At 49.6% G+C, this 15,433-nt stretch overlaps 1 protein-coding gene across 5 annotated transcripts in view; it reads left to right on the top strand.

Moving 5' to 3' along the window:
* The window catches only part of AXIN1 (axin 1), an 87,505-nt gene continuing 72,072 nt past the window's right edge, over positions 1 to 15,433 (top strand). For 2 of the 5 annotated variants that reach the window (XM_053554923.1, XM_053554921.1), the window contains exons 1-2: positions 1 to 327; positions 6,400 to 7,360. In XM_053554923.1, the coding sequence (XP_053410898.1) occupies positions 6,483 to 7,360 (878 nt within the window). In that variant the 5' untranslated portion in view covers positions 1 to 327; positions 6,400 to 6,482. Of the gene's footprint in view, positions 328 to 457; positions 1,463 to 6,399; positions 7,361 to 15,433 lie in introns of those variants that run through there. The other 3 variants (XM_053554920.1, XM_053554919.1, XM_053554922.1) reach the window with 3 other exon arrangements.

The following is a 15,433-nucleotide window of genomic DNA, read 5'->3' as shown; positions in this document are numbered from 1 at the left end:
ACTTCCGGGCGCTGCCGGCGGGGGCGCTCGGCCGGGGCTGTGGCGCTCTGGGCTCGGCTCCGGCTCGGGAGGCGATCGTGTCCGCTACCACCGCAGAAGCCGGGTCGGGCCAGAGCCGGCTCCCCGCGGAGCGGGCCGGTGAGAGCGGGCGGTCGAGCCTTGGCGCCCCCACGGCCAGGCCCGCGCCCGCCTCCGGGCCGCTGCGCCTTCGCCGCCGCGATGGGGGCCGCCCCGGGCCGCGCCCCCGCCCGGTCCCGCCCGCCGCGCCGCCGCTGAGCGCATGGGCCGCGCCGGGAGCCGGGCCCGGGGCCGCGCCGCCGCGCGCGGGTGAGTGGCGTGGGGCACGCGGGCGCGCGCGGGGACGCTCGGCGGCGGGCCTGCTGCAGCTGGCCCGGTCTAGGCCGCGATAGGCCGGCGGGCCGCGGTGCAGGACCCGGAAGAGTGGCGGCGGGCTTGGGGCTGGGGGCGGGGAGGCGTGCGGGGAGCCGGAGGAAGGCGCGGGAGGCGTGCGGGAGAGCGGAGCCGCGCGGGCTGGCGCGCCGGGGAGGGATCCTGGGAGGATATGGGAAGCAATGGCCATTGACTGTGGGGTGAGGGAACAGGCAAGAGGGTCGGAGTGGGGAAGTGAGGGAGACCCAGGATTGAGAAGAGAGGCGGGGGTGCCCCTGGAGGCTGGTGGGATTTGCCCCTGGGTGTGTTGGTTTGCAGTGTGGGGTGCAGATCTGTGGAGCATAGGCCTGGGGTTTAGGGGTGAGGGTGGAATGCGGAGTAGCTGCTGGGCAAACAGTATGTGCCAGGGTCCTGGGGAGAGGCGGGACTGTGAAGCGTCCCTGCTTCCCACCCCTCAGGAAAAAGTAGGAGTAAGTCTGAAACCCAGGAAGGGTACCTTCTCCCCGCAGAGGTGCGGGGTCTAGGCTGTGGTTTGGATGTCAGAGTACTCAGGCGCCTGCCATCCATATTTCTTCAGGTTTATTTGTCTGTCTGTCTTTCTCAGGTTGGTATCTCTCTCTCTCTGCTTTTCCTCCTCTTCCTCTCCCCTTTTCTCCTCTTCTCTCCTCTCCTCTTCCTCCTCTGCCCTCCTGTGGGTCTTAGGTTCTATCCCTCCTCACACTTGGAAATTCAGCCCCCCATGAAATCCAAGCTGGACTGCCAAGGCAGTGAAACTGTTAGCTCAACACTGAAGATGATAGATCAGTCATCTGGGGATTTTTCTCAGCATCTCTAAGAATCTCATACAGGGTTCTTAATGTGCATTTTGGCTTCCTTTTTGCTCACACTTAACCTTCTCTGCTTCTTCAGGAAGAGTCTCAGGCTTACTTGGATTCTCAGGCCCTGCTTGGGAGAACGCATACAACCTGACTACCAGAGATAGCAGTAGTTCAGTTTCATTTTTAAGAACTTCCTTTCAAGAACGAGGATAAGAGAGCATACAAAATACAGTGTTTTTGTTAATTTTCAGCAGGTATGGACTTGTCTCGGATTTCTAATTTCAGAAAAGCTAAGTGGACTTTCCTAGGTTACACTGATCTTTGAGAATTTAGGTGATGGGGGAGTGGGTTACATGGAAAATAGTGGCTCTAAACCTGTAAGAGTTTAATCAGTGGGCAACTGGGAAAACATCCAAGTCATGCTCTGTTATTTCTACACTCCACATAAATCAAAAGATCAAAAGTTACATTCGAGTCAAATGAATGTGTGTGTGTACGTATATATGTGTGTGTAGTATAGTATCATGTGCAGCATTGAGCTTGCTGCCATGGTACCCAGGGTGTATGCCTAGGAATGAGTAAAGGGAATTTTAAATAAGGTATTAGACTTGTGGATTCCTTTTATGGAGTCGCTTTATTGATGGTGGTTACAGGATGTGGGCCAGATTTGGTGCTTGTGGGCATTTGACTCTAACCTGAATTAATATAACTGCTTTGTGTGTGGCGTGTGCATGTGTGTACGCTAAGTGCTTAGTATGCTTCTTTGTGGAGTCTGGAGATTTCAGGGATTGGAGTGTTTCAACAACATAAGTAATTTGGAGAGAGGTTCCTGTACTTCCAGGCTCATTAAAAACTCTTCTGTCAGCCGGATTAGGTGCCTGTAATCTTAGCACTCTGGGAGGCCACAGCAGGTGGATTGCCTGAGCTCACAGGTTTGAGACCAGCCTGAGCAAGAGCAAGAGCAAGACCTCGTCTCTAAAAATAGCCAGGCCTTGTAGTGGGTGCCTGTAGTCTCAGCTCCTTGGAAGGGTGAGGCAAGAGGGTCGCTTGAACCCAAGAGTTTGAGATCGCTGTGAGTTATGATGTCACGGCACTCAACTGAGGGCAATAGAGTAAGACTGTCTCAAAAAAAAAAAAACAACAACAACAAAACAAAAAAACAACCAAACAACTTTTCTGTCCATTGACAGCCAAAAGTAGATGTGAATAATAAGAAATTTTTCTTCTGGGCTTTGAAAAGCAGTTTAAAATGATTAGGGAAGACTGGTTCACACATGAATTAAAATATTTTGAAAGTCAGCTGCAATTTTGTCATCAAGGACTCCATCTTGGATTTGGTTCTGTTTCTATGGCATAGTAGTCCCGCATCTGTAAAGAGCCATTGTTAAAAAAAAAAAAAAGAGCCAGTGTTTGGCATTTGTGACTGCTTTTCTCATTTATATTGATGCATTAGGTATTTATTGTGCCTGTTAGTTGCAAGACCTCGTGTTGGGTGCTATGGGTCCTGTTGCTGGAAGTACTTTATGTAGAGAAGACACAGCACTGCAGAGAAAGTGACCGTGTTTGAACACATGCTCTCGTTAGTGTTAGTTACTTTTCAGTTTCTATGGACGACTCTAAAGCTAGTGAATTGCAGGAACTCTGTAAGGAGGTGCTTAGGTGGCCGGGATACAGGTCCCCTTTCTTGCGGTGGGGTGGTGTCCTGAACAGAGGACATTAGACATCTTTGAGCTGGTGTGGAGCTTGTGATAAAGTGAATGCAGGTGAAGTGGTCTGTAGCAGCCGGGTGCCATAGCCCACTGGGCCTTGACCTTAAAAAACTGGCTGTTCCTGTTGAGGTCATGATTATAGCCTATGCAGTAGGGTTTTTTTTTTTTTTGTAGAGACAGAGTCTCACTTTATCGCCCTCAGTAGAGTGCTGTGGCGTCACACAGCTCCTACAACCTCTAACTCCTGGGCTTAGGTGATTCTCTTGTCTCAGCCTCCCGAGTATCTGGGACTATAGGCACCTGCTACAATGCCCGGCTATTTTTTTGTTGCAGTTTGGCTGGGCTTGGGTTTGAACCCGTCACCCTTGGTATATGGGGCTGGCACCCCCTCCACTAAGCCACAGGTGCTGCCCCAGCCTACCCAGTCGTTTTCATAAAAAGTCCTTAACAGCAGAAATGTCATTTGGGGCATATAATTATGTCTTATTTTCCATTTATGGATACTTTTTCTTTTAGCTGTCTGCAGGTGGGTGCAGTGTTAGGATGTACATGAGGAGGACGAAGTCTGTGTAGGCCAGGGCTCAGAAGTGTGTAGTGGTGGCCAGGGAGAACCACTGGGTGTTATCACGGGGTCTTAAGGTTTTGTTTTACATCTTTTGGCTTGTCCAGTGCTCCAGGCATTTGAACCTGAGTGCTTCCTTAAAGTCCTCTCCCCAGCCCACCTTTTTTTTTTGAGACAGAGTTTCACTTTGTTACCCTCAGAAGAGTGCTGGGGCTTCATAGCTAACAGCAACCTCAAACTCTTGGGCTCAAGTGATCCTTTTGCCTCAGCATCCCAAGTAACTGGGACTGTAGTTAACAGTCATAGCCTGCCATAACACCCAGCTATTTTTAGAGATGGGTCTTGCTCTTGCTTAGGCTGGTCTCAAACTTCTGAGCTCAAGTAATCTATCCATGATGGCTCAGGGCCTGTAGCTCAGTGGCTAGGGCGCCAGTCACATGCACTGGGTTTGGTGGGTTCAGACCCGGCCAGGCCTGCCAAACAATGACAACTACAACAACAACAAAAAAAATAGCTGGGCATTGTGGCAGGTGCCTTTAGTTCCAGCTACTTGGGAGGCTGAGGCAAGAGAATCACTTTAAGCCCAAGAGTTTGAGGTTGCTGTGAGCTGTGACACCATGGTGCTCTACCCAGGGTGACATAATGACACTCTGTCTCAAAAAAAAAAAAGAAAAGTAATGTATCTGCCTCAGCCTCCCAGAGTGTTAGGATGATAGGCATAAGCCCCGAGTCCAGCCACCTCAGCCCATCTTTTTTTTTTTTGCCCTTTGGTAGAGTGCCATGGTATCATAGCTCATAGCAACCTCAAACTCTTGGGCTCAAGTGATTCTCTTGCCTCGGCCTCCCATGTAGCTGGGACTGCAAGTACCTACCACAATGCCCGGCTATGTTTTTTTTTTTTTTAGAGACGAGGTCTCATTCTGACTGAGGCTGGTCTCAAACCTGTGAACTCAGGCAATCCACCCACCTCAGCTTCCCAAGTGCTAGGATTACATGTATGAGCCACTGCCCCCAGCCACCCAGCCTACCTTTTTTTTTTTTTTTTTTTGCAGTTTTTGGCCGGGGCTGGGTTTGAACCCGCCACCTCCTGCATATGGAGCTGGCGCCCTACTCCTTTGAGCCATAGGCGCCGCCCAACACCTAGCCTACCTTTAAGCCTGGCCCACTTCTACCCTGGTAAGGTGTTTTGCACTCACTGCTCTCCCCCTTAGCTAGGTTGAGAGGTACAGCTCCAGTTCATGGCTTCTGTAGGCTCCTTGGGGACCATTGTGGAGGATTCTGACTTCTGAGCTAGCCTCTTCTGCGTATCACGTGCAGTCTCGTAGCAGCAATATTATCCTTAATTGCCTGACAGGGGTTGATTTTTATTTTACAGAGTATATGAAGCATATGCTTCATTAGCTAAAAAGTATAATTGTATTCGGATTTTCTTTTTTCTTTTTTTGTAGAGACAGAGTCTCACTTTATCACCCTTGGCGGAGTACCGTGGCATCAAACGGCTCACAGCAACCTCCAACTCCTGGGCTTAGGCGATTCTCTTGCCTCAGCCTCCCAAGTAGTTGGGACCATAGGCACCTGCCATAACACTCAGCTATTTTTTTGTTGCAGTTTGGCCGGGGCTGGGTTTGAACCTGCCACCCTCGGTATATGGGGCTGGTGCCCTACCCATTGAGCCACAGGCGCCGCCCTGGATTTTATTTTTTCTGTACCTTCTCTGTTCTTTCAAGTACCCAACTACTATTTGCTATCAGAAGGACATTTTCCTGTAACAGAGGCCATTTTCTTATAGAAACATTGTTAAGATTGTCTACATTGCTGGGCATGGTGGCTCCTGCCTGTAATCCCAGCACTTGGAAGGCAGAGGCAGGTGGATTGTCTGAGCTCACAGGTTTGAGACCAGCCTGAGCCAGAGCAAGACCTCGTCTCTAAAAAAAGAAAAAAAAAATAGCAGGGCATTGTGGTGAGCACCTGTAGGCCCAGCTACTTGGGAGGCTGAGGCAAAAGAATCACTTCAGCCCAAGAGTTTGAGGTTACTGTGAGCTGTGATGCCACGGCACTCTACCAAGGGTGACAAAGTGAGACTTTGTCTCAAAACAAAAACAAAAACAAAACCATATTCAACTAGGCTCCCATAGCTCAATTGTTAGGGCACTGGTCACATGAACCGGGGCTGGTGGGTTCAAAACCGAATTAAAAAAAAAAAAAGGTTGTCTACATTGACGATGCCAGAATACTTATTTGTGCATGGGTAGGGTGTGGTCCTTTATTACTTGGTCAATGGTACTGCAGGTGACCTAGTTAACTGCTCTTCTAGGTGTGTTGTAAGTTGGAGGGACACTTTGCTGTGTTTTGCATGTGTTACAAGTGTGAGGTGTCGCAGCAGGCAGGCAGCACTGGCGGTGGGCCTGGGGTCAGAGGATGCTCACCTGCCTGAGGGACTGTGATGTATATTTCCCTTTCTTTCTGTCAGTGTTGCCAAGATGGTGGGGTGATGATCCTCATCTCATTTGTGAGGGACCAGCTCTTACGTTTGCAGAAGTAGTTGGGATGAGAAGTCCTTTTCCTTCCTCCAGCCTTTCAGCCTTGTTGGTCACACAGCTCATTACTTGCAGTGGGAGGGCTTCAGTCTGATAATTGCTATGACACTCTGAGGAGTGACATTGGAGGAGAGTGGCATTCTCTGTGGTCTGGGCATTCACTTAGTGTGAGAAACATTCCAATAGTTGTAAGTTTCCAAAATTGCCTTAGTGTGGAACAAACCTTGTGGCTAAAATATGTCTCATCTGAAATTTTAAAGCGAGTTTCTGGCTTTGAGAGTGAGTGGGAGGGCTTCATTGCGAGTCTTGTCTTGAGAAAACCTCTGGTCATGTTTCCATGGACCCACCTTTCCTAATCCTTGTCCTCTTAATGGTTTCAACAGGACAGATTGATTCACTTTGGAGCTGTAAGTACTGATGTATTAGGGTGCAGCGCTCATTGTTCATTGACGCACAGAGTCCCAAAATGAATGTCCAAGAGCAGGGTTTCCCCTTGGACCTTGGAGCAAGTTTCACTGAAGATGCCCCCCGGCCCCCGGTGCCTGGTGAGGAGGGAGAATTGGCATCCACAGACCCACGGCCTGTCAGCCACAGTTTCTGCTCTGGGAAGGGTGCTGGCATTAAAGGTGAGACATCAACCGCGACTCCAAGGCGCGCGGATCTGGACCTGGGTTATGAGCCCGAGGGCAGCGCTTCACCCACCCCACCGTACTTGAAGTGGGCCGAGTCCTTGCACTCCCTACTGGATGACCAAGATGGGATAAGCCTGTTCAGGACTTTCCTGAAGCAGGAGGGCTGTGCCGACCTGCTGGACTTCTGGTTTGCCTGCAGTGGCTTCAGGAAGCTGGAGCCCTGTGACTCAAATGAGGAGAAGAGGCTGAAGCTGGCAAGAGCTATCTATCGAAAGTATATCCTTGATAACAGTGGCATCGTGTCCCGTCAGACCAAGCCAGCCACCAAGAGCTTCATAAAGGACTGTATCGTGAAGCAGCAGATTGACCCTGCCATGTTTGACCAGGCCCAGACAGAAATCCAGGCCACCATGGAGGAGAACACCTACCCCTCCTTCCTCAAGTCCGATATTTATTTGGAGTATACAAGGACAGGCTCAGAGAGCCCAAAGGTCTGTAGTGACCAGAGCTCTGGGTCAGGGACAGGGAAGGGCATATCTGGATACCTCCCCACTTTAAACGAGGATGAGGAATGGAAATGTGACCAAGACTTGGAGGAGGACGGTGGAAGAGACCCTATTCCACCCAACAGGCTCACTCAGAAGCTGCTCCTGGAGACAGCTGCCCCGAGGGCCTCCTCCAGTAGACGGTACAGCGAAGGCAGAGAGTTCAGGTGAGTCCGGCATAAGGGTCACCTCCAAGACCTGGCAGGCAAACGGGAAGGTCACGCGTGGTCTTGTCTTGTAGCTCCTAGCCGAATGTCCTGCTGCTGCTGTAGTTGAATTATAATCTTATTTTTCATGATGTCTTTGCACTTGTCACCAGGTACACTGCATTCTACCAAGGGTGACAGAGACTTTGTCTCCAAAAGAAAAAAAAAATGCATCAATACTTAGAGAATTCTGGATTATTATTTTTTTGTTGTTGTTGTTTGTAGAGACAGAGTCTCACTTTATCACCCTCAGTAGAGTGCTGTGGTGTCACATGGCTCACAGCAATCTCCAACTCCTGGGCTTAGGTGATTGTCTTGCCTCAGCCTCCTGAGTGGCTGGGAGTATAGGCACCTGCCACAATGCTCAGCTATTTTTTTGTTGCAGTTTGGTCGGAGCTGGGTTTGAACCTGCCTACCCTCATATATGAGGCTGGTGCCCTACCCATTGAGCCACAGGTGCTGCCCTGGATTATTGCTTTTAATAGTTATCTTCTAAGGTTCTTCCCAGAGGCTGAGAAATAGTGGTAAGGAAGCTCATTTGGGGAATTGTCAAAGTACTTTTAAAACTTCCTGTGACTTTGGTTGGAGTTCCAGGACTGGACCTTCTTTTCCTGCCATTGGAATGTGTTAGTGCTATTGGGTATTGTTGGTGCATAGCTGCCCAGGGGAGGCCTGGGGCTGCTGTCAACATGTGTGTGCAGGCCCCCATGCAGCTGGGAAGCTTGAACTGCTGCTTTTCACAGCCTGGAACCTGCTACTTCATGCTTTTTCCCTATAATCCCTACGTGGTTACCAGAGGTTTATTTGGCTTGCAGGTTGGCATCTGTTGTACTTGTGAGCAGATTGCTTGCATTTCCTGCTCATTTCCTCAAAGCTGGTGACTAGAGTCGCAGCCTGTGTAACTTTTTTTTTTGAGACAGAGTCTCACTGTATTGCCCTCAGTAGAGTGCTGTGGCATCGCAGCTCACAACTCTTGGGTTTAAGTGATTCACTTGCCTCAGCCTCCCAAGTAGCTGGGACTACAGGCACCTGGCTGTTTTTTGTTGTTGTTGCTGTAGTTGTCATTGTTGTTTGGCAGGCCCAGGCTGGGTTTGAACCCACCAGCTCTGGTGTATGTTGCCAGCGTCCTAGCTGCTGAGCTACAGGCACTGAGATAGAAACATTTTTAACATAGGACTAAATTTGAAGGCTGAGCTGCAGGAAAAGAACAAAACGGAGCTCAATTATGATTTCTGATTTTAAGAATTCCTGAGCGCCCCTGACCAGTCTTCCATCACTGGTGTAAGCAGTGACTGCTTTTTCTTTGATTTGCTCTGTTTGTAACACGAAAGCTTTGCCATGAAATTAAACGAATGCGTTGGCATCTCCTGTCTTCTGGTACTCAGTTGCAAAGACTGTGGCACTTTTTGGTTCTAACTTGCCCACTGTAGAGCTGCTGGTGGCTAGGACATTCTAGAACTCAGAAATCCTCCCTGTTGGAGGCTGTCTATGGTATGGTTTTGTGGTTTGAAGATCTTTGATGTCAGGGCCATTATTTTGTGAGCACTGATGGGGTGAGAAGTCCAACAGGGGTCAATTCCATTTTGTTTGTTTTTTTTTTTTTTTGGTTGTTGCAGTTTTTGGCCAGGGCTGGGTTTGAACCTGCCACCTCTGGCATATGGGGCCGGTGCCCTACTCCTTGAGCCACAGGCGCCGCCCGTCAATTCCATTTTGAACGCATTCTTCTTGCCATGTGAGGTTGTGCAGTCAGGGCTTGGAAGGGTGGCAGTGACAGCAGGCTCAGTCCATCTGGGCCTAGACTGTGAAGAGTATTGGTGGCTCCCACCTTCAGATGTACCTTGATCAGGACTCTAGCCCATTTTTTCCTGCTTCTCTGACTCTGCCTTTCTGGTGACCAGCATTGCTGGAGGTGGCTGTTGCAGTGAACTGGGCTGTGGGTTCCTTTGTTGACAACATTGAAGGGAGGTCCTACAGTTTGATCTGAGTGGGGAGGGTAACGCCGTGTATCGCTGTATCCTGCCTTTCCCAGCACAGTCACTGTGCTCGGGCCTGAGGCTGTGGGGGGTCTTAGACCAAATAGAGCCTCTTGGAAGGAAAGTCAGGTGCCCCACACAGCATGGCTGCTCCCAGGGAGATCCTCCAAAAAAAGATTGGAGTCACTGGTAAAGAGAAGAGGAGAGTGGGCTGAATAGGCAACTAGGAGCACCTCCTGCAGAAAAGAGGAACTGGAAATTAAGTTTCTTTCTTTCTTTCTTTTTTAGAGACAGAGTCTGTCACCTTCGGTAGAGTGCTGTGGTGTCACAGCTCACGGCAACCTCTAGCTCTTGGGCTTAGGTGATTCTCTTGCCTCCTGAATAGCTGGGACTATAGGTGCCTGCCACAAGCCCAGTTATTTTTTGTTGCAGTTTGGGGGCTGGGTTCAAATCCACCACCCTTGGTATATGGGGCTGGCGCTCTACTCACTGAGCCACAGGTGCTGCCTGGACATTAAGTTTCTTCTGTGGCAGCTGGGTGAGGTGGGTCACTCTGGGAAGCCGAGGCAGGTGGATTGCCTGACTAGCCTGAACAAAAGCAAGACCTTGTCTCTGCTAAAAATACAAAAACTGAGGCAAGAGGATTGTTTAAGCCTAAGTTGGAGGTTGCTGTGAGCTATGTACCATGGCACTCTACCCAGGGCAACAACTTGAGACCTTGTCTCAAAAAATAAAAGTTTCTCCTGTGGGGTTGCATTTACAGAAGCCAGCAGGAAGTTGTCCAGTGCTATCCAGTCTGTATGGAACACTGTGTATGGGGGCTGGTCTGGAGCCCTGAGGGCTCTGGTCCTGACACTGTTTATGTGAGAGTGCTCTGCTGGGGGGAGTGCTGGGCTCCCTTGTCCTGGTGGGAGGCCTGGACGCTGGTCCCTATCTGTCTGCCCATGTTCTCCATGTGGTTGTTTTTTTCTCTTCTTTTTTTTTGAGACAAAGTCTCACTATGTCGCCCTTGATAGAGTGCTGGGGCATCACAGCTCACAGCAACCTTAATCTCTTGGGCTTAAGTGATTGTTTTGCCTCAGCCTCTCAAGTAGCTGGGACTACAGGCACCCACCACAACGCCTGGCTATTTTTTGTGCAGTTGTCATTGTTGTTTAGGTCAGGTTCGAACCTGCCACCCTCGGTGTATGTAGCTGGCGCCATAACCACTATGCTACGGGCTCCAAGCCTCCATGTGGTTGTTTCACATAGTTGACTTGAGGAAAGTGAAATGTAACTTTTCTTAGGTTTCTGTCAAAACCAAGGAAAGGGCAGTCTCCTGGCCTTTGTGCTTGTCCTGCTCGCTGCTGTTGTGTTGAGCCCCTGGGCTGAGGTCCCTTTCTCTGCCTATATGTGGAGACTTTCAAGTGTGTATTGCCTGTCATCAATGGATCTTTGCACATGACTTTGGTTGGCTTACATCCACCATTTTAATTGGTGTGAATTAGCCAGCAGAGCCTGGCTGTTCGCTGGATGGGTTGGCAGTAGGGCCAGGCAGGTTTTACTCCCTCAGAAGGTTGGCTGGGCCCACAAGGTGGCCTTTGGGCTGGCCTCATGTACTCCTTCCAGCTCTGGTCCTTTGGGGTGGTAGCCCCTTGCTGCTGGTTCTACTCTCTGCTGAGCAGTTCCCCGGGGGCAGGGTCTTACTGGATATTTTTCTGTGTCTTCCTGGGCTGGTCTTCATGGCCATAATCAGAGAGTGGACCACAGACAGATGCTGTTTCCAGCAGGAGTGACCTGGTGACGTGATGTGTGCTCCTGGATCATGGGGCTCAGTCACTCGGGAGCCCTTAAATATCCCTTAATGGGTATTGTTTGTACTTCTGGTAATGGCTTAAAACGGTGGTTTTCAACCTGTGGGTCGCGACCCCTTTGGGGGTTGAATGACCCTTTCACAAGGGTCCCCTAAATACATCCTGCATATTAGATATTTACATTATGGTTTATAACAGTAGCAAAATTACAGTTACGAAGTAGCCATGAAAATAATTTTATGGTTGGGGATCACCACAACATGAGGAACTGTATTAAAGGGTTGCAGCATTAGGAAGGTTGAGAACCACTGGCCTAAAAGGTCAAGAGACGAAATTGTAAAAGAAAGGGAGTACACAGAATGTGTCCAAAGTTTTATGTGGAAGGACTACTCTGGGTGTCTTGTGTTGGGTGGTGCTAGGAGATGGCCCTGGGGAAGGATGTCTGGTGGCAGAGGGGATTCCACATCAGGATGGAGGCTGGTATAATGAAGGGGATGGCTCAGGGCGGGAGACCAGGCTGGGGATCTCAGGCATGATGGTGGGAGGCAGCTCATCTTCAGTCCAGGCCCCACCGCAGCCCTCCTTCCCGCTTTGTTCTGAGGTGGCACTTACAGCTGCTCTGTGTGCAGGCAGCAAAGCCGTGGAGAGGGGCTACTGCTGTTGCTGTCACCTCTCACATGTGTAGCTGGCCTTATATCTGAACAGATGATCCCCAAACTGGAGATGTTTTCACAGTGTCAGCACACAGCTGTGGGGTTCTCAGGATGCGAGTGTGTGAGTGTGCTCACTCACCTGGGTAGTGGGATGGCTGGGTACCTCTTCTGGAGGCTCAGCTTTTTCATGGCAGGCTCTGTGCAGGTAGGTTAGGAGAAGGCCCTGGGCACATTACAGGGAGAGAGACATCATCTGTGAGGTGTGAGGCAGCGGCTCTATCTGCACCAGTGTGCAGTTTTCTCAGCATCTCCTTGGGGGAGCCGCATTCTGTATTTGATCCGGATCTAAAAAGAAATATTTTTTGTTTGTCCATGTTAAAGGAAAACATTAAAAATTATTCCCTGAATTAAGTGAGTGGAGAAACCATGTTTTTTTTTTTTTTTTTTTGAGACAAAGTCTCACCCGTCACCTTGGATAGAGTACATTGGGGATCATAGGTCACAGCAACTTCAAACTCCTGGGCTCCAGCGATCTTCTTGCTTCAGTCTCTTGAGTAGCTGGGACTGTCATGCAACACCACACACCTGGCTAATTTTTCTTTTCTTTTTTTTTTTTAAGAGACAGAGTCTCACTTTGTCACCCTCGGTAGAGTGCCGTGGCATCACAGCTCATAGCAACCTCCAACTCTTGGGCTTAAGTGATTCTCTTGCCTCAGCCTCCCAAATAGCTTGGGACTACAGGCGCCCACCACTACATCCAGCTATTTTTTTGTTGCAGTTGTCATTGTTGTCGAGCAGACCCAGGCTGGGTTCAAACCTGCCACCCTAGATATATGTGGCCAGCACCCTTGGGCTTAGGCGATTCTCTTTCCTCAGCCGCCCTAGTAGCTGGGACCACAGCTACTGTCCCTGGCTATTTTTGTTGCAGTTTGGGCAGGGCCGGATTTGAACCCACCACCCTTGGTATATGGGGCTGGTGCCCTACTCACTGAGCCATAGGCACCGCCCTACTTTTTCTATTTTTATTATTTATTTATTTATTTTTTTTTTTTGAGACAGAGCCTCAAGCTGTCGCCCTGAGTAGAGTGCCGTGGCATCACAGCTTCACAGCAACCTCCAACTCCTGGGCTTAAGCAATTCTCTTACCTCAGCCTCCCAAGTAGCTGGAACTACAGGCACCTGCCACAATACCTGGCTATTTTTTGGTTGTAGTTGTCATTGTTGTTTGGTGGGCCCGGGCTGGATTCGAACCTGCCAACTCTGGTGTATGTGGCTGGCATCTTAGTCGCTTGAGCTACAGGTGCCAACCCAATTTTTTTATTATTTTTTTTTTTTTAATTTGGCCGGGGCTGGGTATGAACCCGCCACCTCCGGCATATGGGACCGGCGCCCTACCCGCTGAGCCACAGGCGCCGCCCACCAATTTTTTTATTTTTAATAGAGATGGGGTCTCACTCTTACTCAGGCTGATCTTGAACTCCTGAGCTCAAGCAATCTACCCACCTTGGCTTCCTAGCATGCTGGGATTACAGGTGTGAGCCACTGCGCCTGGCCTCAATGACTAGGCAGTATCTTGTGGGATCCGTCTTCTACTAGCGGTGTGACTGAAAGTGGCAACACCTCTCTGTGCTTATCTGTAAAATGTGAACAATGAAGTAAGAGTCTGTCAAATAAGGCTGTACAGGTGTAGTGCCTGGAGCACTTGGACCCCCCCACCACTGCACAGGAGATGCTTAGAGATCTCTGCTTTTCCAGCATCATCTGGATTCTGTGGTCTGCTATATGCTGGTGAGATTCACATCTAGGTTGCAAATTGTTGCAAAGATAGGGTAGTGAATGACATTCAGACTTTAATATTTGTACTTCCTTAAAGTAGAGCATATTTTTTTTTTTTTTTTTTTTGTAGAGACAGAGTCTCACTGTACCGCCCTTGGTAGAGTGCCGTGGCATCACACGGCTCACAGCAACCTCTAACTCCTGGGCTTACGCGATTCTCTTGCCTCAGCCTCCCAAGCAGCTGGGACTACAGGCGCCCGCCACAACGCCCGGCTATTTTTTTTGTTGCAGTTTGGCCGGGGCTGGGTTTGAACCCGCCACCCTCGGCATATGGGGCCGGCGCCCTACTCATTGAGCCACAGGCGCTGCCCTAAAGTAGAGCATATTAATGTTCCACCCAAATCTGCTCCTTTTCTAATCCTTTTATTTATTTTTTTTTAGAGATAGAGTCTTACTTTGTTGCCCTGGTAGAGTGCTCTGGTGTCATAGCTCATAGCAACTTCAAACTCTTGGGCTCAAGTGATTCTCTTGCTTTAGCTTCCCAAGTAGCTGGGAACTACAGCCTTCCGCTACAACGCCTGGCTATTTTTAGAGATGGGGTTCTCGCTTTGGCTCAGGCTGGTCTCAAACCTGTGAGCTCAGGCAGCCCACCTGCTGTGGCCTCCCAGAGTGCTATGATTACAGTCATGAGCCACCTCGCCCAGCCTCAGAGGGATCTTTTATAGCAGGCATCCTCAAACTTTTTAAACAGGGGGCCAATTCACTGTCCCTTAGACTGTTGGAGGGCCGGACTATAGTTTAAAAAAAAAAAACTATGAACAAATTCCTATGCACACTGCACATATCTTATTTTGAAGTAAAAAACGAAATGGGAACAAATACAATTCACACCGCTTCATGTGGCCTGCAGGCTGCAGTTTGAGGACGCCTGTTTTATATTTATAGATTCCATTCTGCCCTGTCTTCCAGTCCTGCAGGGACTTGCATCTGCACCAGGACTGGAAGCCAGCTCCTCATGACAACTTTAACATGCTTCCTGCATTAAGTATCTATCAGTGGTGGTAGACTTCAAAAGTAATTTTTCTTTGCATTAGTCACTTAAAAGTCCACAGTCTTTCACAGGTTTCAGCAGAGTCCACAGGAATGCCTGTCATTAGCTATTTTGGAACAGCGAGGCATCTTTGCCCAAGCCAACCTTAGTCCCAAGGAGTTGCTAAAGCTGACATGTGGCTTTTGCATCAGTGGGTTTGTAAAAGGGAACCCCTTGGGGACAGCAGAGATGCCCACAGTGCTGATTGGGGCTGCCTGCCTGGGCCAAGATACTCATAGTGTTGACCTGTGGCAGCTGACCCTAAGGGCATGGAGGGTGGCATGGGTGGCCTGACTGTGAGAGTAGCACAGTCTTTCTTGGAACGGAGCTATACTGACAGGCCAGCTGCCTGGAGACCCAGCCTGTTTTCAGGCATGTGTAGTGGTCAGCATCACAGAGATTTGAATTCAGTTCATACTCACTCGTTCTGTTAATCTTTTCCGAGGTCTGACTTCATTTGTAGCAGTTTACCTGCTACTGTTAGAAATGGGCTGTGGCTGAGTAGTGGTCGTCCTGTTGGGCAGTGAGGTCATTCTTTCTCCAGTCCAGCTCTGGTTGGAAGCTGTGCACCTGTGCTGTGGGAGGAGGTCAGTGTTGCTATGTCTCTGTGTCCCATTAGTAAGAACGCACCATTTTGTGAGCCAGTCAGAGTCCCCTCAGAGTCTTTTAATTTCAAAAAGTATTTGTTTGGTCTGAGTAAAGCGTGCAGTGCATCTCTCTACTTCTTTCCTGAGCCTGAGGCTGCCTTT

Source organism: Nycticebus coucang, chromosome 12 (assembly GCF_027406575.1).
Source record: "Nycticebus coucang isolate mNycCou1 chromosome 12, mNycCou1.pri, whole genome shotgun sequence".
Taxonomy (NCBI): Eukaryota; Metazoa; Chordata; class Mammalia; order Primates; family Lorisidae; genus Nycticebus; species Nycticebus coucang.
Note: the sequence above shows the minus strand (reverse complement) of the source record. Positions and strands in the feature narration are given on the sequence as shown.